The sequence below is a fragment of the Eubalaena glacialis genome, chromosome 5, assembly GCF_028564815.1.
Source record: "Eubalaena glacialis isolate mEubGla1 chromosome 5, mEubGla1.1.hap2.+ XY, whole genome shotgun sequence".
NCBI classification, from domain to species: Eukaryota; Metazoa; Chordata; class Mammalia; order Artiodactyla; family Balaenidae; genus Eubalaena; species Eubalaena glacialis.
This window is the reverse complement of record NC_083720.1, coordinates 63,225,614-63,251,810: the sequence shown is the minus strand read 5'-3', so window position 1 is coordinate 63,251,810 and position 26,197 is coordinate 63,225,614. Positions and strand designations below refer to the sequence as shown.

General features: G+C 36.8%; 1 protein-coding gene across 1 annotated transcript in view; it reads left to right on the top strand.

Moving 5' to 3' along the window:
* Positions 1–26,197, top strand: part of ARAP2 (ArfGAP with RhoGAP domain, ankyrin repeat and PH domain 2) — a 192,414-nt gene that overhangs the window by 32,139 nt on the left and 134,078 nt on the right. The window contains exons 6-8 of the mRNA XM_061191308.1: positions 5,069–5,138; positions 11,252–11,372; positions 25,223–25,401. Of these exons, the coding sequence (XP_061047291.1) occupies positions 5,069–5,138; positions 11,252–11,372; positions 25,223–25,401 (370 nt within the window). The remainder of the gene's footprint in view (positions 1–5,068; positions 5,139–11,251; positions 11,373–25,222; positions 25,402–26,197) is intronic.

The window sequence follows — 26,197 nt, the reverse complement described above, 5'->3', positions numbered from 1 at the left end:
TAGCAGTTGAAACTTTACACAACCTGCCCTACTAGAGCTCAAGGGACGTGCTTATAGAAATCCATTCAATAACACCACACATGCCTTATGAATTATTCTAAAAAAGCTTCTCAAAGAAATGTTTTCCTTTAGAACCCTAAAAACAAAATAGGATAAAACCTAGGCTAATATTTTTCACGTCTACTTTACCTTTTTTTCCCGAAGGAATTCTGAAGCACTTTGCAGAATTGAACTCACATATTAAATGGGTAAAGGTCAAATGTTATTGCTACCTAAAGGGATATTGAGGGTGCTTTGCCATAAAATGTACCAGAGTCTGTTTTGTGTAGTTGTTAAGAACATAGACTTTGGGACCAGACTGCCTGGATTTGACTCACAGAAATGATCTTTATCAGTTGTGTGACTTGGGCAAATTATTTAACCTGCCAGCTCCTCTGTGGCTTCATCTGTAAAATGGGAATAATAATATTACTTGCCTCATATGATTGTTTGGAGGATTGAATGAATTAATGTTTGTATATGGCTTGCAACAGTGCCTAGAACAAAGCACTATATAAGTGTTGTTTTTATTATCAAGATTATTGTGCCAAGTAAGTTCTTTATTGACAGGCTTTAAAATCTCTTCTCTGTATAATAATCCATTAGTCAGTCTAATTTGTGTCCTGTGATAGTAGGAACACAGACTAGAGTGACACTGTATTTTATACTTTGTCTTTTTTTTTTAACATTTACTAAATAAATTGTTAATTGAAATTTAAGGGAAAGATATAACTTATGTCAGAGAAAGCGTTTAAAGTACTTTAGAAACCTCTAATTGTGTGTAATAGATTAATTTTACATAATTACACTGGATTTAGTTGCCTGGTATCAAGTGGATTTTTATAAATACATGAGAAAAATATCTAACTCTGGTACAGAAAAATAATTCTTAAAAATTTACTATTCACCAATACTTTAATTTAAAATTTTATTGAAATTTAGAAACAGTGCTTCTTAAGCTTTCCCTTTTATATATTAATAGTTGAAATTTTGATTAATTTATTGAGTTTAACAATTTAAATTCAAGTTTCCGTTTGCTAGAAAGAGGAATTGTGAGAAAGGATCTAAGTATAAGTTCTTATCTTTAATTAACCAATTATTAGAATTCAGTATTGAAGTTCACATGCAGAAAATAACTAATTGAATGTTGACACATTTAATGAGCAAAATAGATTAAACATGTTTATATAAATTTAGTTTTAGAAACATTTAATTTATTAATTTGAATTTTTAAATAGGGAGGTACAAAATGCATACATCTTAAAGAATACATTTAAAAAATATTTAACTATAAAATGTATTTTAAAATTACATGGAAACTAATGATGAATTACAAAGCTTTTGTCATGTAAAAATTCTGATCTTTGTACTTGAAGAAAGCAAAAAATGAAATTAATGGTGAAGTGGTCTTGTTAGTCGTATTTGTTTTCTCTATACATAACATGAAAATTTGAGGAAGCATCTTGCAATGAGAAATATATGTATTTGTTAGTTTATTCACTAGATATTCAGCATATTTTATATGCTAGAAACTGTGGTAGTTGCTGGTTTTACATTGATTAAAAAAACAAATGGTTTCTGCACTCAAGGATCTCAGTATCTAGTATGGGAGGTGGAGGACACAAAACAAATATATAATTGCAAATTCTGCTAAGTGTCATTAAGTAAAGAAATGGAGCAAGAGACCAAAGGAACCTGAAGGATCTATGTGTTACTCAATGGTGGCCACTTGGGGGAATGACTTTTGAGCCGAGATCTCAAGGATAAGGAGCCAGCCAGGTCAGGAGCAGGCAGGGAGCATTCCAATGAAGAAAATGGCATATGGGAAGACCACGAGGCAAGAAAGCATCTAGACAGAGGGGGAAGTATGGCTGGAGGATAGTGTCCACAGAATAGTTACCCACAGATTTGATGGCTGACTGGATGAATGAATGGTAACAGAAGTAATGTTTTAACGGCAGGATAGCAAAGTGGCTCTCTCCAACTACAGAACATTTGATTTTTCAGCTGCCACACTCTCATTCCATTTCAGCGTGGGCTGGGATTTGTCTTATTTACCTGTCCTTCCATAGATTATTAAACAGATTTAACCTTTCAAAATATTTGGTTAAAATGGCTGAACACATCTAAGAGTCACCTGGTAGCTGAGAAAATTAAAAAATAGTTAGGGGAATATCTTAGGAGTTGAGTCTCTCAGAGGCTGATGTTTTGGTTGGCTTTCTTCAGAAAGCCAAGCATCCAGTGTGTGGTCTGTAGTCAGTGCCTGAGAAATGTAGCTTGTCACATGGTAGCATCTCTGACTGATCTCTGAGCTGTCTGCCCTCCCTCCTCTCCTTCTCATTTTCCTGTGGACATGAATGTTAAGTTCCTGGATGATGCCTCAGACCTCAAACTGTCTATCCAGATGGTGATGGAATTCTAAGAAAACTTTGAGTCCAAGTGGCCGCAACTAAACCATCTTAAGTAAGACATGTTAAAGTAGGTTCTAGGGACTTCCCAGGTGACACAGTGGTAAGAATCTGCCTGCCAATGCAGGGGACCACAGGTTCGAGCCCTGGTCCGGGAAGATCCCACATGCCGCGGAGCAACTAAGCCCATGCGCCACAACTACTGAGCCTGCGCGCCACAACTACTGAGCCTGCGAGCCGCAACTACTGAAGCCCACGTGCCTAGAGCCCTTGCTCTGCAACAAGAGAAGCCACTGCAATGAGAAGCCTGCGCACCACAACAAAGAGCAGCCCCCGCTCGCCACAACTAGAGAAAGGCCACAACGAAGACCAAACACAGGCAAAAATTAAAAAAAAAAAAAAGTAGGTTCTAAACTTTCTTTCACTTCCAGCTTTGGCACATTTTGAAACTTCGAATCTAACTCTGAGGTTTCGGAAGTTTTCTCGCCTTCTGGCAGCCTTTCTTTTAAAATATGCTGGTTATTTGAGTGCTGGTCATTTGAGGTTTTATCTGTCTGTCATCTGGCTGTTTTTTGCTAAGGGGATATGTGCTTAATCATGTCACTCTTTCATTGAACAGATTCTTTTTTAGTGCCATATGTGTCTCTGTGTTAGTTGCTGATCATAGAGTAGAGAGTGAAACATCGTTGATGTGGGAGACATCAAGCAACTAAACAAACATGTAATTAGAGATTGTGTTAAGTGCTATGAGGAAAAGGAGAGGGTGCTTTGAGAGGACAGCTTTGTGACTTGCTTTGGATTGGCTCATCAGGGAAGGAGTGTCTGTATAGGTGGTTTAGGTGGAACTCTGAAAGGTAAGCAGTAGTTAGCAAAGGCATTAGAGGGGTAATGGACGGTCCTAAGGCCATTATCTCCCACAGACGTTGATTATTTTTATTCTAAAATGGACGATTATATGTACTACTGAGCTCTAGCTTACTGCTATTCACCATGTAAGGTGGGCCTAAAGCAAAATCTTGATTTATAGAATTACTGTTGAGATTGTGTGGGAAGATGTCTGCTCACCTGCCTTTAAGTGTGACAGAGATCAGTATGAAATGAGTGCTAAGTGATTTTATTCAATGTATAATGACTGTGTGTTTGCTTAGTATTTCTTTACCTTGTAACTCTTAATGCTGGCAACTTGAAGAACCTTTGAGTCAGTGAAGGAAATGAAAACCGACACTGTTGGATGTTGCAAGGTTAAGAGAACACATGACAGGCCAAGGGAAGTTAAAAAGAAGCAGAAGGATGAGGGAGTAAGATGGAAAGAGGGCTGGGTCGTTAGTTGTAGTTATAAAATTGTAAGGTCTTATGTTCTTATTACTTCATGATTAATTCAGTGCTTATATGTGAAAGTGTTGTCCATACCAATGAATTTTGAAACTTTTTTCAGTTTGATCAGTTTTGCTCTAATTTTATCTTAAGCAGAATAATTCGGCTAATGATCAATGTGGGCAGCTCGCTGTATTTCACTAGAGTAATAGGTGTGTGTGGCCCAGGAAAGAGCCCAGAAGACAAGTTCTCCACACTTTCTGAGGTGCTTTTTCTACCTTTAAGTCTTCTGAAAACCACAGAAAGCTATACCATTTCCTTATCTTAAACATGTTAGAAAACTGTAAAAGGAAGAGGTAGACGCGGTTATCTACCTGTTTGTTTAGAGATGACTGGTTTTTTAAACAGGAAGTTAGTTTTCACATATTATCTGTGATAAAAGCTAAAAGTATCTAGGTTGTATCAGTTCACACTGAGAGTCGTATAGAGAATAAGACATTCAAAACCTTTAGGATTGTCTGACTTCGGGGAAGGGGACTGAAACAAAAAACAAAAACAAGCCCAACTAGAAATGGGTCTTCACTTTTCCCTTATATAGTCAGAAAATCTTTTTCTCCTTTATGCCTAAATAGGGAACATATGATGACATTATTTTGCTTTGTTTCTCATGTCAGTAACCATTTTAAACTGCATTTGCCTTTCATATGATTCTTTTTCTCAAAATGTTAATGTTTCAATGAATTTTGGATGATTGCAAATGATCCTCCATATTTAGTCAGGGCCTTTTCAGCTTATTTGATCAGAATTAAATAATACATCTATGTAAATCCAATTGATGAAGCTTTGTTATTTTAGCAAAATATTATGCATGCCCAAAGCAAAAATTTAAAAAAATAAGATAAAATGTTATAAGCTTAATGAAGGATAAAAATTTATGTTAACTTCATTGAGGAATTATCTCCTTTAAGGGATATGGGTGCCATGATAGTGTTTCTGACCACACTTTGTTTTCCACTCGACCTTACCGATGTGGATAATGACACTGCAAGTTACATTTTAAAAAATGATGACACTGTTGGCAGTATCCTTTTTTAAAAACACCTAGGTCAACTGATTAGAAAGTGTCATTGTACATATTTCCTTTCCTTTGTACCATTGCCAAAACTGTACGTTGTCATAGCCTACTGTTTTCCTCACTGCTTACTAGCAAATTGGAATGTACTCAACACAGTTCTATATTACAAATGTATTTAAAATCCAAGTTCATGGTTCTTAAATGTAAAATGACAATTTCATACGTTTTACAGAAAACGCATGTTTCAGAAGAGATGGGTGAAATTTGATGGCCTTAGCATTTCTTATTACAATAACGATAAGGTAAGTACGTTTTACAGTTTTCAAAGATTGTCCTATGCATGCTGAGTGTACTTCAATAAACTAAGCACGTGATTTGGTTTGTAAGAATAGGAGTTGGATTATCGACATGAAAAGAATTTGCATAGGATAAAACACTTAACTCTTTCCATAGTTTAACTTTTCCCAGACATACAAAATTGGGATTTTTTAAAACTTACGTATCTAACAATTATTTATGGAATATCTCCTACAAACTACAGGATTTGCTATAAGTGATATGCAGATACATAAGAAATTGCCTTTATCCTAGAGAGTGCTCAAAAATGTTTACAAAATGATGCCACAAGTAGAAAATGGCAAAGCAAGGAGAGGTTATTTTGTCCTCTGGAAGGGGTGTGGAAGAACCAAGGAACGCTTCTTGCATGAGATTTCTAATGGCCATGAATTTTGAAGAAAGAAGAATGTTTGTACGTAGAGAAACTAGAAAGAACAGGACTTGATAGCAGAGAGAACAATGAGATGCCCAGATTCTCTGATTGGAAAATAGAGTATGTTCGGGAGACTAGTGGGAGACGAAGCTGAGAAGGTTGTGTTTGGAGTTAGAGCACAACGAATATCTTGATGTGCAAGTGGTTACAATATATTCTTTAGGCAGTTGAGTCTTAATGGACATGATACTATTTTGATCATGTCCTTCACCTTAGGGATGAGAATGTCTTTATTCTTAGGAGATGTAGGCTGAAATATTTAGGGGTGAAGTGTCATTATATATGCAAATGTCTTTCAGATGTTACCTATCTATATATACCCTCTATATGTGTATATTTATATATATGTATGTGTATATATATATATATGCACACATGCATAGCTAGGTAGAACAAAAAATAGCAATGTTAACAACTGTCCAATTGAGGTTATGAGTGTTTGTTGTACTAATCTTTCAACTTCTATGTGTTTGAAAATTTCCTTAATTAAAAAGTTGCAACTAATAAATAGACCGTATTTTTTGTTAGTTAAAATCATATAATTTTACAATCTTAACTATATACATTCTTTTAATATACTGATTTAACACTTAAGCACATCCTCTTATTTATAGTTTATAATCTAATATTATCTTCTCATTATTTAGCGATTTTTCACTGCCTAATATTGGTGTTATTTGTGGCTCAAATAGAGATTTAGATTCCCGTTCATGTACATCATGTACATCTTCATCAGTGCTACAAGGAAGAAGAGCGTATGCTTTTAGACAGAAAGTAATACACACTGCATGCTACAACACTAAGAATAATAGAAAGTTTAGAGAAGTATTAATTGCTTTCACTTTGCAGTGATCCCGCTAAAGCATCAGATAGGTTTAAACACACCTCTTTAACATTTGCAAGATATGGGATGAGCATTTTTAAAAGCTAGTTTTCTGCCTTAACTATTGTTTTTAGTTTGCTTGTTCATTTGAATCTTGAGACAATTTCTGTAACCTAGGGTGGGTAAAATGTAGTCTCTGTATCTGATGCAATCTGACCCCTGGTTTTCTTTAGCACCTGTGCCCTTCTCTGGTTTGCTTGAAATGAGGAAGAAAACTATTCAGGAGTGAGACAGGCTTCTGTGCCATCAGGGTCTGCTGGTGTTGATATCATTATCATTCAGGAGAGAGAATTTCTAGCGTCTCTGTCCAACCAGACTCACTCTGTTTGTCCTTTAAAAGCTCATCTCAACTGTAGCGAGGAGCTGAGCACCTATCCACACTGATGCAATAAAAACGATGCAGCCTTGGTTTTAAGTTGAGATTAAAAAGTTTGTTAAGATGAATTATTACAAATTCTTCACCTTGACATTAAAATTTTAAAAAAAAATTCAAATTTTTGTTTCCTATGGCATTTCGTTCCTTTACTACTCAGATGAGTGGTTTCATGTTGGCAAATAAAACCAAAAACACTAGGATGGGTGTTTCCTAAAAGGAGACGTGGTTTCTGTTGTGACCCTTCTGGCAAAAGGGATGGATTGGTGGACTGGGAAGAGGGGATTTCAAGGCCAGTGAACAGAGAGCATAAGTGTGGCCATAGCTTCTGTCTCAGCTGGGTGTGCAGTTTTCGTGGTCCTGTGCACCAAGGAGTTGTGTCTTTCAGTGTTTAAATGTGCACTTGAGAAGCCTGTGGTTGGGCTTTCAGGAGGTAGTTTGCAGAGTTGCCTGTTCCCCTAGTTTTCTTCTGCTTTCCTCAGTGCCGCTCAATCATGTCTCAGCAAGGCCTTTTCATTGTATTACTGAAAATGGCATCATCCCAACAGCCTTGATATCTCGTCACCTGCCAAGAGATCTCACTCACCCCGTTCTCACTCAGCTGTGGGCAGAATTGCCCTGTGGTCATTTCATTGTCTGAAAGTGGTAGATAAATGGCAAACTTGACCTAGATATCTGTGTATTATAGGCTCAAGGGATGCTTTAGAATTTCTTTCCTTAAGGAAAATTTCACACGCTGAAAAATGCAGTCATTTTGAGCCTAGTGTCATTTAGTTTAGTTTTTTTTTCTTTTCCTGTTTTCTTTATTGTGTGTTAGAATAGAAATGTAAAATCAATCTACAGTGTTAAAAATTTTGAGATTTATCTTAGAATCTCAGAAAAGATTATAGATGAGCCATTAGAGAAACTACAACTTCCTGAGGTTAAAGTAGCAGAGTATTTCGCTTCTTAAGTACATTTTTATCACTTCTGGGGAATTTATTTTTCTATTACTCCTCCATAAATACTAACGTTAAACAACATTATTATTGTAGGCATGTTGGTGAGTTGTTATGTTTTTAAGGAATTTTTTTTTTAGATCTCTTTGAAGAGATCTAGAAGAAGGAAAAATCTCCTTTTTAAAATTCCTGTGTCTTTCTCTACAATGCTGCTTCATTTTTTTCTCTGCTGAAAAATGGGTTAATGGTAACGTTTTATTCAACATATAGTTAATTATCTCACTAGAGATGTATTTTTGTAAGCTCCTCTAATTCTTAGGCAAACTACAGTTTGACAGTGGATCACCTGGGGGATAAAGTGTAAATAAATGTTTCTGGATATTCTGGATTTTTCACTGTCTGGACTCAGCCACTACAAACTTACAGCCAGAGAGACTGTATCACTGTCCCCAAAGGTGCTGTGCCCCTTTGAATCTCTCAGGTTGCCTGACAATGGGGAGACATTCTCTCCCTCCTGTCAATTCCGAGAGCACTTCCTGGTCTAGTGTTGCCTAATATTGCCATTGTAACCCACTTGCATTTATTGGGTTTTCTTTGTTAAGCCAATCATGTCATGTGTTTCTTTGCAGTGACCTTTTTCAACAGTGTCTTGGTACAACTGTGGAGAACTTGTGTGTCTTTTCCTGTATTTTCACCTCCATGGTTTTGCTCTTCCCTCTGAATCTCATTAGCCATTACCATCCATGAAAATCCTGTGCAAACTTCAAGACCCATCCTGTTCTCCTCCTCCATGAATGTTTCCTTTATTCTCTCCAACTATGACATTTGAACAATAATATGCAGGAAAGGTGAGAGGGAAAACAAGCTGAAAGTAAGGAGGGAAATCAGGAGAGTGTGCAGTAAATCAGGCATTAATTTATCAGGGTGTAGGCTGTATAGGCCAGTGGAGGTGTTTAAAAAAATGAATTTCGAAAAACACTAAAAATGAGCTATCGGAGTTTGTATAATTGTGATTGATTGGACATAGGATTCATTCATTCAGAAAATATGCAATACTGATTATGTGAAAGGTAATGGAGAAAATAGATGTAAGATGCACAGTCAGTTTGGAAAGACTGTACTGATCAGATGATCCCATGGTAAATATAAAGAATTATCATTTAAATTAGAATTAGTAATTGCTGTAGAGGAAAAGTACAGGTTACTGTTAAATTAGGGTTATCTGGCTGGGTGAGGATGAGGGGCCTGAGAGAAGAGACTGGTCAGAGGGATTTCTTCAGAGCATATATTCATGCTGAAATAGGAAAGATGTAGAGGCAGTAAGTATGTGAAAATGGGTATGAAAAATGGTTCCTTGCAGAACAGAGTATGTAGAGTCACGGGACTGAGCAGAACCACAATGTATTCATGGAACTTCAAGAAAGCTAATGTGACTAGAAAGAATCAGGAAGTGGTAGGGAGCAAGTTGACCATGTAGATGTCGGAAGAGTCCCAGGTTATGTGGGTACAAAAGAGAAGCACAAGTCAAAGGCTACTCTGTTGAAGACTGATTGACCAGAAGAGTGATATTTTTATGGACAGATATAGAGGAAGGGTATGTTTCCAGGAGGTAATTCAGTTTTAAAGTTTGAGGTGCTTATGGGACAGTTATATGTCCCATTGATGATTCAAAATATGGGAGTGGAGTTGACGGAAATGGACAAGGAAGGAAGGAAGGGACAGATTTTAGAATTCTCCACATAAAGTTGGTAGTTGAAATAGTAAGAAGCGATTTTTTTTTCCTTAGGGACAGAAGATAAAACCAAAAAAATGGAAAATAAGGAGGAGAAAAAGTTACTTTGTTAGTACTTATTCCTTGACCTCCCTCCCCTTTTTCCAGGAAGTTGCCCCCTCATCTTCCTAAATCACAGTTCAAGTATCTTACTTGATTTTAGCTGCTTGAGAGGATAAAGGAAAGCCTTCATGGTGTTGTTATTGAAGATGGCATTAAAGAATGGATAGGATTTTGATGGATACATAAAGGCAGGAATGGGGGTTAGAGTGGAAGGAACTGTCAAATAACTAAGAGGGAATACCATGAGAGTATAGTGTATCTCTTCAACTGGCAGAGGAGAAACTTCCCAGTAGACTGCCATGTTGCTCACAGCAACTGTCTTTTACCTATCTGCTATGTATGGCTGCAGTTTGCCGCTGGGAGGAATGTGAACTTGACACTTGTGATCTGCATGGAATGGTTTAGTGCATTCTTCTCCTAACCAGTTGTTTCAGATACTTGGGATCCGGGTCAAAAGTGATGGTTCCATGGATGATGGAAAGGAATTGTAGAAGAAACCCCATAAAGTTGTGTCTAAACTCTTTTGACACTAAGACCTTTCATGATGTGGCCTTGATTTATGTTTTTAGCCTCATCTCTTTTGACTCGACACTGCAGCTCCTCTTACTTCTCTACTTTACACCTCTGTTATTCAGTCTTTCTGGCCAGGATACCCCCTGCCCCCTCACTTATCTATTTGGTTAACTTAAGGTTTCTTAAAGTCAGGTTCAAATGTCACTATTTCTGTGAAAATACCTCTGACCTCTTGTAAGCAGAATTGAGAATTCTCATCTTCATACTCTTACTTCCCATGTTTTGTACTCATTTTTAAACTTTTCTCTCATTTGGTTAGTTGGTTTTTCATTTTGAGGCCACTTGAATGTATAAATACTCTTGGAATTTTCTTTCCAACACAGGGCCCAGTAAATGTTACACTCTTAGTAAATAGTTGAAATTATGGGGGTGATGATTATCCCAATTGGTTTAGGAGGGTCCAGGAAAATGCAGATGGAGAAAGTTATCAAGAGTCTTAAGAATGACTTTCTTGAGCAAAATTGTAATAGGCATATGCCAGTTGCAAACAGCCGAATCCATGTTTTTTCACTCTTTAGTCACTGGAGAATAAAAAGTGATGCAGTGTGAGATTAAGATCTTCATTACCAGAGCATTGAGTAATATGGGTTATTTGATACAATCCAACAGTCTGGTTTCTTAGATAATATTCTTGTTCACAATATGTAACAGTGGTTTTGAAATGGTGTAGTTACAGTACCTGTAATGGCCAGCAGATGCCTGCAAACACCGTAAAATCATTTTGACCAGATTGTTTCAAAGAACATACCGCTGTTTTTTGGAACTATGTATTGCTGGTCTGCTATGTTGTTTGTATGTGAGTCATTGTCTCTTAATTGCAGATGAAGAGAAAAGTGAAAAGACATCTCACTTGGAAGGGGCACTTAATATTTTCCTTTCTGGGGAATTAAGTGTATATAAGGATACATGCTATTTATATGTGATTTTAAAATTTTAGATTGAAATTATGAAAGAGAAGCACTTATAAATATCTTGCCATTCTATTTTTAAGGGAATTTTATTTTAATGTTTCTTCTTTATGGATCTTTTTCTCTAACCAATACAGGAGAAGTATTCAAAAGGAATAATTCCCCTTTCTGCTATATCTACGGTACGAGTTCAAGGAGACAACAAATTTGAAGTTGTTACAACACAAAGAACTTTTGTTTTTAGAGTAGAAAAAGAAGGTAAGATTCTTTCTTTATCCCTATAAAAAGAGACACATTAATTTCTGACCAATCGTAAGATTTAATAAACCAGTTAAGCTAGAAATGTCAGGCAATCTTTAAATATGTTACTTTTAAATGATTTACATTTTATATTAATTTTTGGAATGCCATTATATTAAAACATAAACAAATTGACAGGTCATTGTTGTTTGTTCACTGTTCTTTCATGCAACAAATATTTAGTGCGAATCTACTAAGTGCCAAGGACTCTTCTAAATTTGGAGTATATAGCAGTGAAGAAAAGTAGACAAAAATCTCTGCTCTTATGGAGCTCACTTTTAGCTGTTGATAATGCAAAATAGTTATTCAATGTGGAAAAATAATTTTTCTAACAGTTAAAACATTGGTTTTATGAAGTTTATGTGTGGCCTATTTTTATGATCAAGCAGGCATGGTAATCATTTTAATATAGATTTTGGAGTATCTTTTATATTTCTTGAGTTTTTTTCACCTGTATCATCTGCTGTGGGTCACTTGATGGTGAAAATTGATCTAAAGATAGCACATGGTTTGTGGATGGAGTCTAAACCTTTAAATCTTCTCTGACTCTTTTTTTTGGGGTGGGGGAGATGGGGGAGGGAGAGACAGGCAAATTAAAATTCTCTGTTGTAACTTCGATTGACTCTCAGTATATCAGTACTACTTTTAAATAATGTAAATAAGGCCATCTTCATTGACTAAAGAATTAGAATTTTAACTTAAAGCATCTTTTATTTTAGTAAAGATGATAACTTGATTTTAAAAAGTACTTCTTGGTACTTAATTATTTGAATGATAGAGGTATGGAAAAATTACTGAATATGTGATATTTGCTAAATGCTTCATTTTCCCAATAGTCTCATGAGGTTTGTAGGTAGTACAGTTATTATCCTATTTTACACATGTAAGTATTTACCTTTTATAAACTACAACAATATTAGGTATTATGGGGCAATTTTTTTTTTTTTTAATTGCTGGATTCCTAGAATTTATGCCAATGCATGGCACATGGAAAGCATTCAATAAATACTGTATGTCACTGAAAAGCTTCCATTATTACTTGGGATAATCAGTAAATGGATAAGTCCCAACTGCTGCTCACACTGCAGCAAATTTTTTTCAAACTGTGAGTCACTCACTGTCAATTTGTGAGATCAGTGTAGTGGTTTCTGATGGTTCCCCCAAAGTCCCACAAAACAAAAACCAAACAAATATAAAATACAGTAGAATAAGGAATATCAAAGTGCACTGCCTACAGTAAGTGTAAGTCTCATAGTGTGAAACATACCTGTGTATATACTGCCCAGGTGTAACGTAAAAAGTGTTTCTCACTTGACTTGCTATTTAAAAACAAATGTCAAGAGCTGTAGCCTAGAGCTGGGGTTGGTAAACTGGCCTGTAACCTGAATCTAGCCCGCTGCTTGTTTTCGTAAGTACAATCTTATTAGACCCCAGCCACTCTCATTCATTTATGTTGCCTTATGGCTGCTTCTGTGCCTCAGTGGCAGTGCTGAGTAGTTGCTGCAGCCTGTATGGCCAGGAAAGCCTGGGATATTTACTCTCTGGCCCTTTACAGAAAAGTTTGCCAACCCCTGTCATAGAGTATTTGATATAGACATATGTATTATGAATCAAATGCCTGAAATTCAGAAAATTATCCACAGTTGTAATACTCGATATGAGACTCTTTTTTGAAATCACAGTTTCTCTTTTTCTGTATTTTCTTAAAACACACGGCATTGCTCCTCTCGACTGGCTATCAGAATGGTCAGTCCTTATGCTCTGGTCTCCACTGCCCGAGCTGATTGCCTGTTTCTTTGAGGTGCTTATCCTCTTCCCATTGGCTTCTCATAGGGAAATTCACATATGCCACAGAGTCTGCATTTTACGATAGACATAATAAAGCTTCGACTTGTGTGAAAATCTGTTTAGCCATATTTACTTGTGGCAGTTACAAATTAAACAGACACATTTTATTTAAAGAAAATGTATCAACCCACACATGTTTAAAAGTTACATGTCTACAACGGACCAGTAAGTCCCTCGGGGGTATATAGTTCATCTTTATGATGTAAACTTAGTATATGGAGGGGGTGGAATCAAGATGACGGTGTGGGAAAACATGGAGTTAGCATCTCCCCACAACTAGGGCGCCTGCCAGCTGCTGGTGGGGGACCCTGATGCCCAAGGAGATGGGAGGAACCCCCAAGTGAACCGGTAGGATGTGGGGTGAGTGAGGGGGGAGGAGAAGTGGAGGCCAGACAGGATCGGCACCCCTGAGGCCGCAGAGATCAGGAGAGGCAGGCAGGAGGGGCCCTCCGGGAGGAGCGAGAGAGGAGCCAAGGGCGATCGCCTGGCCCACTCGATCCCGGGGAGACCCACTTCAGACCTAGGGACACATACAGACTAAAAGTGAAGGGATGGGAAAAGATATTCCATGCAAATGGAAATCAAAAGAAAGCTGGAGTAGCAATACTTGTGTCCGATAAAATAGACTTTAAAATAAAGACTGTTACAAGGGATAAGGAAGGACACTATATAATGACCAAAGGATCAATCCAAGAAGAAGATATAACAATTATAAATGTTTATGCACCCAACATAGGAGCACCTCAATACATAAGGCAAATGCTAACAACCATGAAAGGAGAAATCGACAGTAACACAATAATAGTAGGGGACTTTAACACCCCACTTATACCAATGGACAGATCATCCAAACAGAAAATAAATAAGGAAACACAAGCTTTAAATGATACAACAGACCACATAGATTTAATTGATATTTATAGAACATTCCACCCAAAAGCAGCAGAATACACTTTCTTCTCAAGTGCACATGGAACATTCTCCAGGGTAGATCACATCTTGTGTCACAAATCAAACCTCGGAAAATTTAAGAAAATTGAAATCGTATCAAGCATCTTTTCTGACCACAACGCTATGAGACTGGAGATCAATTACAGGAAAAAAACTAAAAAACATAAATACATGGAGACTGAACAGTGCGCTACTAAATAATGAAGAGATCACTGAAGAAATCAAAGAAGAAGTTAAAAAATACATGGGAACAAATGACAATGAAAACACGACAACCCAAAACCTATGGTATGCAGCAAAAGCAGTTCTAAGAGGGAAGTTTATAGCAATTCAATCTCACCTGAAGAAACAAGAAAAATCTCAAATAAACAATCTAACCCAACACTTAAAACAGCTAGAGAAAGAAGAACAAAGAAAACCCAAACTTGGTAGAAGGAAAGAAATCATGATCAAGATCAGATCAGAAATAAATGAAATAGAAACAAAGAAAACAATAGCAAAGATCAATAAAACTAAAAGCTGGTTCTTTGAGAAGATAAACGAAATTAATAAACCCTTGCACAGACTATCAAGAAATAAAAAGGAGAGGATGCAAATCAATAAAATTAGAAATGAAAAGGAGAAATCACAACTGACACCACAGAAATACAAAGGATTATAAGAGAATACTGCAAAAAACTATATGCCAATAAAATGGGCAACCGTGAAGAAATGGACAAATTCTTAGAAAGGTACAATTTTCCAAGACTGAACCAGAAAGAATTAGAAAATATAAACAAACCTATCACAATGAAATTGAAACCGTAATTAAAAATCTTCCAACAAACAAAAGTCCAGGACCAGATGGCTTCACAGGCGAATTCTATCAAACATTTAGAGAAGAGCTAACACCAGTCCTTCTCAAACTCTTCCAAAAAATTACAGAGGGAGAAACACTCCCAAATTCATTCTACGGAGCCACCATCACCCTGATACAAAACCAGAAAAAGATATCATGAAAAAAGAAAATTACAGACCAATATCACTGATGAATATAGATGCAAAAATCCTCAACAAAATACTAGCAAACAGAATCCAACAGTACATTAAAAGGATCATACACCATAATCAAGTGGATTTATCCCAGGGATGCAAGCATTCTTCAATATACGCAAATCAAACAATGTGATACACCACATTAACAAATTAAGGAATAAATACCATATGATCATCTCAATAGATGCAGAAAAAGCTTCTGACAAAATTCAACACCCATTTATGATGGATGAAAACTCTCCAGAAAATGGGCACAGAGGGAACCTACCTCAACATAATAAAGACCATATATGACAAACCCACAGCAAGCACCATACACAGCAGTGAAAAACTGAAAGCATTTCCACTAAGATCAGGAACAAGACAAGGATGTCCACTCTCGCCACTCTTATTCAACATAGTTTTGGAAGTCCTAGCCATGACAATCAGAGAAGAAAAAGAAATAAAAGGAATACAAATTGGAAAAGAAATAAAACTGTCACTGTTTGCAGATGACATGATACTATACATAGAAAATCCTAAAGATGCCACCAGAAAACTACTCAAACTAATCAATGAATTTGGTAAGGTTGCAGGATATAAAATTAATGCACAGAAATCTCTGTCATTCCTATACACCAACAATGAAAAATCAGAAAGAGAAATCAAGGACACACTCCTGTTTACCACTGCAACAAAAAGAATAAAATACCTAGGAATAAACCTCTGTAAGGAGACAAAAGTCTTGTACTCAGAAAATTGTAAAATACTGATGAAAGAAATCAAAGATGACATAAACAGATGAAGAAATATACCATGTTCTTGGATTGGAAGAATCAATATTGTGAAAATGACTATACTACCCAAAGCAATCTACAGATTCAATACAATCCCTGTCCAACTACCAATGGCATTCTTCACAGAATTAGGACAAAAAATTTTGCAATTCGTATGGAAACACAAAAGACCCCGAATAACCAAAGCAATCCTGAAAAAGAAAAACGGAGTTGGAGGAATCAGGCTCCCCAAATTCAAACTACACCTCAAAGCTACAGTAATCCAGACAGTATGGTACTGGGACAAAAACAGAAATATAGATCAATGGTACAGGATAGACTGCCCAGAGATAAACCCATGCACATATTGTCACCAAATTTACGACAAAGGAGGATAGAACATACAATGGAGAAAAGACAGCCTCTTCAATGGGATAGGGAGGGTGGGAGGGAGGGAGATGCAAGAGGGAAGAGATATGGGAACATATGTATATGTATAACTGATTCACTTTGTTATAAAGCAGAAACTAACACACCATTGTAAAGCAATTATACTTCAATAAAGATGTTTTAAAAAAAAAAAAAGTGGTGCTGGGAAAACTGGACAGCTACATGTAAAAGAATGAAATTAGAACACTACCTAACACCATACACAAAAATAAACTCCAAGTGGATTAAAGACCTAAATATAAGACCAAACACTATAAAAGTCTTAGAGGAAAACATAAGAAAAACACTCTTTGACATAAACCATGGCAAGATCTTTTTTTACCCACCTCCTAGAGAAATGGAAATAAAAACAAAAATAAACAAATGGGACCTAATTAAACTTAAAAGCTTTTGCACAGCAAAAAAACCATAAACAAGACAAAAAGACAACCCTCAGAATGGGAGAAAATATTTGCAAACGAATCAACAGACAAAGGATTAATCTCCAAAATATACAAATAGCTCATGGAGCTCAATAGCAAAAGAACAAACAATCCAGTTAAAAAATGGGCAGAAGACCTAAAGACATTTCACCAAGGAAGACATACAGATGGCCAAGAGGCACATGAAAAGATGCTCAACATCACTAATTATTAGAGAAATGCAAATCAAAACTACAATGAGGTATCACCTCATGCTGGTGAGAATGACCATTATCAGAAAATCTAGAAACAATAAATACAAGAAAGGGTGTGGTGGAAAGGAAACCCCCCTGCACTGTTGGTGGGAATGTAAATTGATGCAACCACTATGGAAAACAGTATGGAGGTTCCTTAAAAAACTAAAAATAGAACTGCCATGTGACCCAGCAATCCCACTACTGGGCATAGGCCCTGAGAAAACCATAATTCACAAAGAGACACATACCACAGTGTTCATTGCAGCACTATTTACAATAGCCAGGATGTGGAAGCAACCTAAGTGTCCATTGACAGATGAATGGATAAAGAAGATGTGGCACATATACAATGGAATATTACTCAGCCATAAAAAGAAATGAAATTGAGTTATTTTTAGTGAGGTGGATGGAGCTAGAGTCTGTCATACAGAGTGAAGTAAGTCAGAAAGAGAAAAACAAATACTATATGCTAACACATATATATATGGAATCTAAGAAAAAAAATGGTACTGATGAACCTAGTTGCAGGGCAGGAATAAAGAGGTAGACATAGAGAATGGACTTGATGACATGGGGTGGGAGGGCGAAGCTGGGGCGAAGCGAGAGTAGCATTGACATATATACACTACTGAATGTAAAATAGTTGGCTGGTGGGAAGCAGCAGCATAGTGCAGGGAGGTCGGGTCAGTGCTTTGTGGTGACCTAGATGGGTGGGATAGGGAGGATAAGAGGGAGGCTTAAGAGGGTGGAGATACGGGGGCATATGTATGCATATGGCTGATTCACTTTGGTGTACAACAGAAACTAACACAGTATTGTGAAGCAATTATACTCCAATAAAGATCTATTAAACAACAAAAAAAAAAACTTAGTATAAGAATTTAATGAACCTTAGTATGAATTATTGTTTGTTAAATAAGTCTTAGGTCTTTAATTTTTGAAACCATGAAAATACTGCTTCAGTGAAAACTGAGACTGTCAACATAGAATTAATGAATATGTTGTTTTCATTGAAAGTCATTTTTACATAGTAACAACTCACATTTTTAAAGATAAGTGTATAAGGGTGTATGTGTGTGTGTATGTATGTGTATATGTATATATATGTAAATGGCACATGTGTCTATATATTTAGTATGGAACCTTCAACAAGATACTATATGTATTTTATTAAGTTTTTTTTTTATTCCTCCTTCCATGTATACAAATGGTTGGTTAATTTTTATTTGGTGGACACTGAGAAATCAACCATAGTGGCTTATGAAAAACTTGACTTAATGAACTTTAAGCCTAATTAAACTTTGCTTCAATCTAATCAAGAAGCAAAATCAAAGTTTAGAACAGAAAGGGGCAGTAGTTTGACATCGTAACAGAGATGAATTCTTCATTTTTGGTGAGAAGGTTCTGAGTGACCTAAATACACAGCTCCCTTTGTCTGCCCTGAAACCAGTGTCAAGATTTCAAAAATGCTGCATTGCCCACTGGTGTTGTTAAGAGAAGATTACAATTTGGCGTCTTTTCCCCACAAATTTTCTAAGGCTTCAATTCCCCTGGATTTCCTTGTGAAAATATTGTTATTTTCTTACTTGAAAGTTAATTTTATTGAAATAATAACATCTTTAAAATTCTCTTCCTCAACTAGAAAATTTAATCTGATTCCTTTTGTCCTCAAGCAGAATTGCTGGAATTGCTCAGAGGGTTGTAACAGCTAATGATCCTTCAGTTAGTCTGTATGCCCTTGGCACCTGTAGTCACACAGGTGTTGTGTTACTTTAAAAAACAGGTGATATCACATTTTCAGTGGGCAGTTCTCATAGTTAGAAGGCTTACGAATTCTGAGTGGTCCAAAAATAAACTCAAAATGGCTTAAAGACTTAAACATAAGGCATGACACCATAAAACTCCTAGAAGAGAACATAAGCAAAACATTCTCTGACATAAATTGTACCAATGTTTTCTTAGGTCAGTCTCCCAAGGCAATAGAAATAAAAACAAAAAAAAGCAAATGGCACCTAATCAAACCTGCAAGCACAGCAAAGGAAACCATAAAACAAACAAAGAAACAAACCAAACCAAGCCAAAAAAAACCCCTACAGAATGGGAGAAAATATTTGCAAATGATGCAACCGACAAAAGCTTAATCTCCAAAATACACAAACAGCTGATACAACTCAACCACAAAAAACAAAAAACCCGTTCAAAAAATGGGCAGAAGACCTTGATAGACATTTTTCCAAAGAAGACATACAGATGGCCAGTAGGCACGTGAAAAGATGCTCAACATCACTAATTATTAGAGAAATGCAAGTCAAAACTATAATGAGGTACACCTCACATTGGTCAGAATGGCCATCATTAAAAAGTCTATAGATAACAAATGCTGGAGAGGGTGTGGAGAAAAGGGCACCCTTCTACACTGTTGGTGGGAATGTAAGTTGGTGTAGACAGTATGCAAAACAGTATGGAGGTTCCTCAGAAAACTAAAAATAGAATTACCATATGATCCAACAATCCCACTCCTGGGCATATACCTGGACAAAACTATAATTCAAAAAGATACATGCACCCCAATGTTCATAGCAGCACTATTCACAATGGCCAAAACATGGAAACAACCTAAATGTCCATCAACCAATGAATGCATAAAAAGATGTGGTACAAATATACAATGTAATACTACTCAGCCATAAAAATGAACAAAATAATGCCATTTGCAGCAACATGAATGCAACTAGAGATTATCATACTAAGTGAAGTAAGTCAGAAAGAGAAAAATACCATATGATATCACTTATATGTAGAATTTAAAATATGGCACAAATGAACCTATCTACAAAACAGAAACATACAGACATAGAGATCAAACTTGTGGTTGCCAAGGGTGAGGGGGTTGAGGGAGGGAAGGATTAGGAGTTTGGGATTAGCAACTGCAAACTATTGTATATAGGATGGATGAACAACAAGGTCCTACTGTATAGCACAGGGAACTATATCTAATCTCCTGGGATAAACCATAATGGAAAAGAATATTAAAAAAAGAATGTATATATATGTATAACTGAATCACTTTGCTATACGGCAGAGATTGGCACAGCATTGTAAATTAACTATACTTCAATTAAAAAAAAAAAAAAGAATTCTGAGTGGTCATTCCCTTTCGAGGGCCATTTTCAGTACCAGCCCTCAGCTGCAGATCCCATGTTTCTGTCCACCTTACTAGTTCTAGAACCTGGGAGATAGGCAAGTGAGTTATTCTCTTAATTTTGTTTCTGTACAACATCATACAGCCCTCCAGTGACAGCTATGAAACTGCAAAGCTTTTTTCTTTTCTTTTTTTTTTTTTAAGAACGCTTGGGAATTTGGGATAAGAAACATAAATTCCCCTTACTCCCGTACTTGTTTTGGGCAAACAGACTTGCCTGTTTTGAAATCTTCCTTGTTTTTAGAAGCTAGGGGGCTTCCCTGGTGGTACAGTGGTTAAGAATGCGCCTGCCAGTGCAGGGGACATGGGTTCGATCCCTGGCCCGGGAAGATCCCACATGCTGTGGAGCAGCTAAGCCCGTGCGCCACAACTGCTGAGCCCACGTGCCACAACTACTGAAGCCTGCGTGCCTAGAGCCCGTGCTCCGCAACAAGAGAAGCCACTGCAATGAGAAGCCCACGCACCACAAAGAAGAGTAGCCCCTGCTCGCCCCAACTAGAGAAAGCCCGCGCGCAGCAAGGAAGACCCAACGCAGCCGAAGATAAATAAATAAAATAAATAAATTTATAAAAAAAAAAAAAGGAGCAAGGCATGGAACATTTGCTATCTGGAGGAAGAGCCAGGGGAGTTGGAAGTTCTCTGTTGTGTACTTTGATTGCCTATCATAATTTAATAGGCCACAAACTTTGGCATCATCATCGAATCTTTTCCTACCTCGCTCACATCCAGGCCATCAGCAAATCTTACCAGTTTGACTTTGGAAATATGTCGGGGTTCTGACCAATTGTCAGCACCTCCACCGCCGTCTCTCTCCTACAAGCCACCATTTCTATCTTGATGATTGTCACAACCTCCCTTGATCGACTGCAGGCATATTTTCAGTACGGTTGTCAGAGCGATCCTTCAACAAGAAAGTCAGGTCCTGTCAGTTTATTTCAGATGCTCTGTCATGTTTCCAGCTCACTGAGAGTGAAGTACTGTGATGTCCAGAGTCCATGCATGATCTGGCCCTGGTCTCTCTGTCCTTGTTTCCTTCTGTGCTCTACCTCATTCACTGCATTGCAGCTACAGGGGTCTCTTGTCCCGTGAGCATGCCAAATCTGCTGTTGCCTTGGCCTTGGCACTTTCTGCTTTCTGTATCCCGGAAGGCTCTTCCTCCAGTCCTCCTCCTAACTTGCTCCATCACTTCCACTTCCTTTAGGCTTTTGCTTAACCATCACCTTCTTTCTGAGCCTTTTTCTATTACCCTATATAAAATAGCATTTTCTGTGCCCCTCATCCTGTGCTTTATTTTATCCCATTGCACTTGTCACCGTATAATATATGTCTACATTTTATTGCCTTCCTCCTTTCACAAGAGTGTAACTTTCTGGAGAGTAAGGCCATGATCTGTCTTGCTCACTGCTTCATTCCTGGTATTCAGAATAGGGCTTAGAACGTAGTAGGCTCTCAGTAGACATTTGTATGAATGAATCATTATCAATTTCAAGAACAACACTGGTGTGTAATAATTCCTTCTCTAATATTGATCATGGGTTACACTGAGGAATCTTTAGTTAGGTTATATTATATCAAAAGTTAAGAGTACATCCAAACTTTGTTAGATTCTTTTATTAATGTTTTACATGGCACTTGTGTAGTAACCCCTCCTATAATCAATCCTCTTTTACTAATGAATTTCCCTAGTGCTAAATCCAGTAGTCCAGAGGATGCTAAGTCTCTCCTGTTCATTTTTTTTAACCTCTTTTTTTTTTATTTGTACACTCTGAGTTGGCATTCCTGAAAACCTCAAGAAATAATTTGAGGTTTGAGGGGATTGCTAACTCCTTTTTTTCTTTTTCCAACCTGGAATGCTCTACTCTGAGCAAAGATATATCAACATCAGAGCATATTCTCAGAGGGAATAGTGCTTACTTAGCACAGTGCTAAGATCAAAATAGATGCTCAATAAACACTTGTTATTGGAAAGAATAAAAGTGTCTTGGTGTGAAGAGCAGGCAAAAGCCAGCTTAGTATCCAGCTTTGCCTTTGCCCAAGGGGAAATCATTATTTGTTTTGGAATATTGTGACTTGTCAGAGCATGTTCCCCATGTTCAAGTATGCACACTTTGCAAAGCCAAATACCAGTGACACTTGTAATCTCTTTCATTGTGTTTGAATTGTCTGTATCACTGTTTATCTCCATTGGTATGGGTAATTAAATATAAACCGAATGTTACTATTCAATCCTGTTCTTCTTCATGACTGTTTACTTCCTATTAGTAAATGAGGCCCTCAGGAGCTAGAGAATTCTTCTAGGCTATAAGGGCACCATTTGTTGAGATGCAGCCATAATATACTTAAGTCCAACAGTTAATGCAATTGCCAGTTTCAAATTATTTCCTGACAAACTGAGATATATGCTAATAGTAGTCTGGAAACCACAATCACTTTGGCCCCGTTCATTAAATTATGACCTACATTTCAAAGTCAGTGATTTATATGGATTAACATAAACAAACAGAAAACATTATATACCATTTACTTGGCAGGAATATCTTGTGTATACTTAATGATCACAAGTAATCACCAAGTAGAGTGGAAGGTCTTTTGCTGTTACTGAAAATGTAATAAATTATTACAGTGCAGTCTGTTTGTGTAGATGTAAAATGTAGAGTAGCTACTGTGTATTGACATAGGCTTAGTTACCTGAATATTTTCATGTCTTTTACTTTATAATGATGCTGGGGAAACTTGAGAAATATTTCATCCTGATATATAGGAACAAACACTGTTATTGAGGATTATGTAATACCTGCAATAAAATATTGTTGAATGAGTTTTTAATAAATACTTTGGCCTTGGTCATTAAAGACACAACTAACTGGTTTTAGTAGTTTTGAAGGTGAGAAAGAATGAAGATACTTTAAAAATAACTCTGGATCCATGCTGGAATGTAAGCAAGTCTAATATGGAGACTTATTTCAATCCACAATGACATTACCTCTAACCAGACCTGTCTTAGAAGGATCTGAGATACCAGGCAATTTCCCAGGCTTGGGTCCTGCTTACTCTTTCCTTCTCAAAAAAGTTTCCTACCTGGAATTTAGTCTGTTTTGTTTGTTTTTTCCTTTTTACCTTAATAATCACTTTTCCATTTGTTTTTTGCTGGCCCATTTTCTAGCCTCCTAGAATCAGTTATACCTCAGGTGTATACCGTTTCTTCTCCTTTTACATTAAACATTTATCCACTGGCATGAGTCTTCCCTTGTATAGATTACCTTCATTCACATATTGCTATCAGTCTGCCTGGATGCTCATGCCAGGGAGCTGAAAACCTCAGGTGGTTCTGTTAATACAACCTTCTACTTTCTTTGGTCGATTCATGATACCCAGCTACATTTTATTCTGAGTAATTAATTCATTTTTTGGTGAGCACCTGTCAAACATATTCAAAACCACAGCTATTTTTTACTCTCCTTAATATCTTGCCTCTTCATATGTTTCCCTTTTCACTGTATACTTTAAGTCTCTATTGCCTTGTTCCTGACCTCCAAGCTTCCAGTTTGGTCTGTCATCTGAATCACGTCCCTTTCTTGCCAAGAATTTTGAAATGGTTTTCTTTTGCCTCCATAATAAAGACCAAATTCCTCACCTAGGCACTGTAGGATCTCCAGCCATATTTCCCATTATTTCTTTGTGAGTTCAAAATTATAAATATGCTCATTCATAAATTAGTCCCTGAGCAGATGTTTGTTGTTTCCGCCTTTGGTCTTGTGTTTCCTCTGTTTAGAATTCTGTTTTGCTCATCCTCCTCCCAAACTCCAGTTTTGTCTTTTAAATTACTCCTCATCCTCAAGAGCTCGCACAAATATCCTTTTTTGTTTGTTTGTTTTCTCATAGTGCCGAGGACAGTTGTCTGAGAATTAAAACATTTGATTCTCCTAATTTTAATACTAACATGCTATATGACCTTCAACAAATCACTTACCTCCATTGAATTGACTCATACATTATTTGATACCTTTTGCATGACATTTATAGTAATCTGTGTTCCATTATGTGTTCATATCAAACTTGACTTATAGCTTTGATTGCTCTTTGGGGACTGGATCGAATTCCTATGCCTGTAACACAATGTGTTGTACATAGTTGAAGGTCACTTTGTGGAAAGAGTGAGAGAACTAAGTTTTAATTCAACAGATGAAGATGCTATTGTTAGTGAATGGAATGGGTGAGTGAATATCAAGGCAAGCACACTCTTGAGTAGATTCCAAGTGCCTGTTAGAAAGTAAGCTTTTCTGGATATTTTAGTAACTGCGTTGCTGGGTACAATCTGTTACCTGTTCAGTAGCCGTATTACTTTCTTATATTAAAAGAGACAATCCACTCTCATGAATAATCTAATAGAATGCTACTTAGATGTTAACATGGATACACATCATCTGGAGATCTTCTTAAAATGAAGATTCTGATTCATCAAGTCTGGAGGGGGGTCTAGGATCTTGCATTTCTATTTAGCTGCCAGGTGAAGCCAGTGATATTGGTTACAGGACATCTGAGTACAGTCGGCCCTCCATATCCTTGATTTCCACATCTGAGGACATTTTTGATCCCTGGTTGGTGGAACCCTCAGTTGATGAACCTGAGGATGCAGAGGGCTGACTGTAAGGGACTTCAGCATCTGCAGAGTTTGGTATCCGCTGTGGGTCCTGGGACCAATCTCCTGTGGATGCCAAGGAATGACTAATAAGCGTTATTTCTTTTCTCTAACAAAATTGGGCCGTTTGCCCTGCCGACAGTAGCATTTAGATTGTGGTTCTGGGAAAGAATCTGTAAATGATCTGTTCCAGAGAAAGTCAATCTCTTTCCACATTTGTATGTGTTTATAACTTACTAAGCATATGTATTTTCTCCTGTCTATTTTCAGAGGAGAGAAATGACTGGATCAGCATACTGTTAAATGCACTGAAGTTACAGGCCCTTTCCTCACAGTCTCAAGGAGCTGTTGCACCTGAGAAATGTGGATATCTTGAACTGAGAGGCTATAAAGCTAAAATTTTTACTGTGTTAAGTGGAAACAGTGTGTGGCTTTGCAAAAATGAACAGGTGAGCTATGTTACAGTGATTGCAAATTGTGGTTCCTTACATTACAAACATGACAAAACTACATTAACAACAGTGCTTTGTTTGTTAGACTGAATTTTCTCAGTTCCACCAGCATCCGGAAGGTAATCTACATCAAATTTGAGACTGGACATCACCCTTTGAAGGAATTGAGGAAATAGAATCATGAAAATTAATTTTTGAAAAGTATTCTTAGCTGAAGTAACATTACAAAACTACATGAGAGAATAATTAAGAACCAATTAACCGTTACAGCCGTTGTTGAATAGACCTCATTCTGCACCTGTTGTTATTTCTTTTGTTTTGTGACAGAAAATTATAGAGTAGGCACAGGTAACATATTTTCTTGAGTTTACAGGATTTGGGGTTTTTTTTGGTTTTGTTTTTGTTGGTTTTTTTGGAGTAGATATGTTGCTTGCCGAGGAGATAATTGACAAGAGGCAAGTGATTGATATACACACATACACACGCATGCATACACACACATATCACATATATAAATAAGATAGATTGTTGGGATATTAAATTTGTTAACATCAAAGGACTCAGTAGAGAATTTCAATGTTTTGAGGAGGCTGATGTTAGTTTTAACAAATTCTGTTAACTACATTTGATTCCGTAGACTTCTTTTTCTCTAACATACATGGTTTTTAATATGTATAAGAAAATTATTTTCTTACCCCTTTTTAGGAATGATTTTTTAATCTTTCAGCCTAGAATGTATAGATACTTAGTCATTATTTGTGGAATTAAGCAGTGTGTTTTGGATATCCAAACT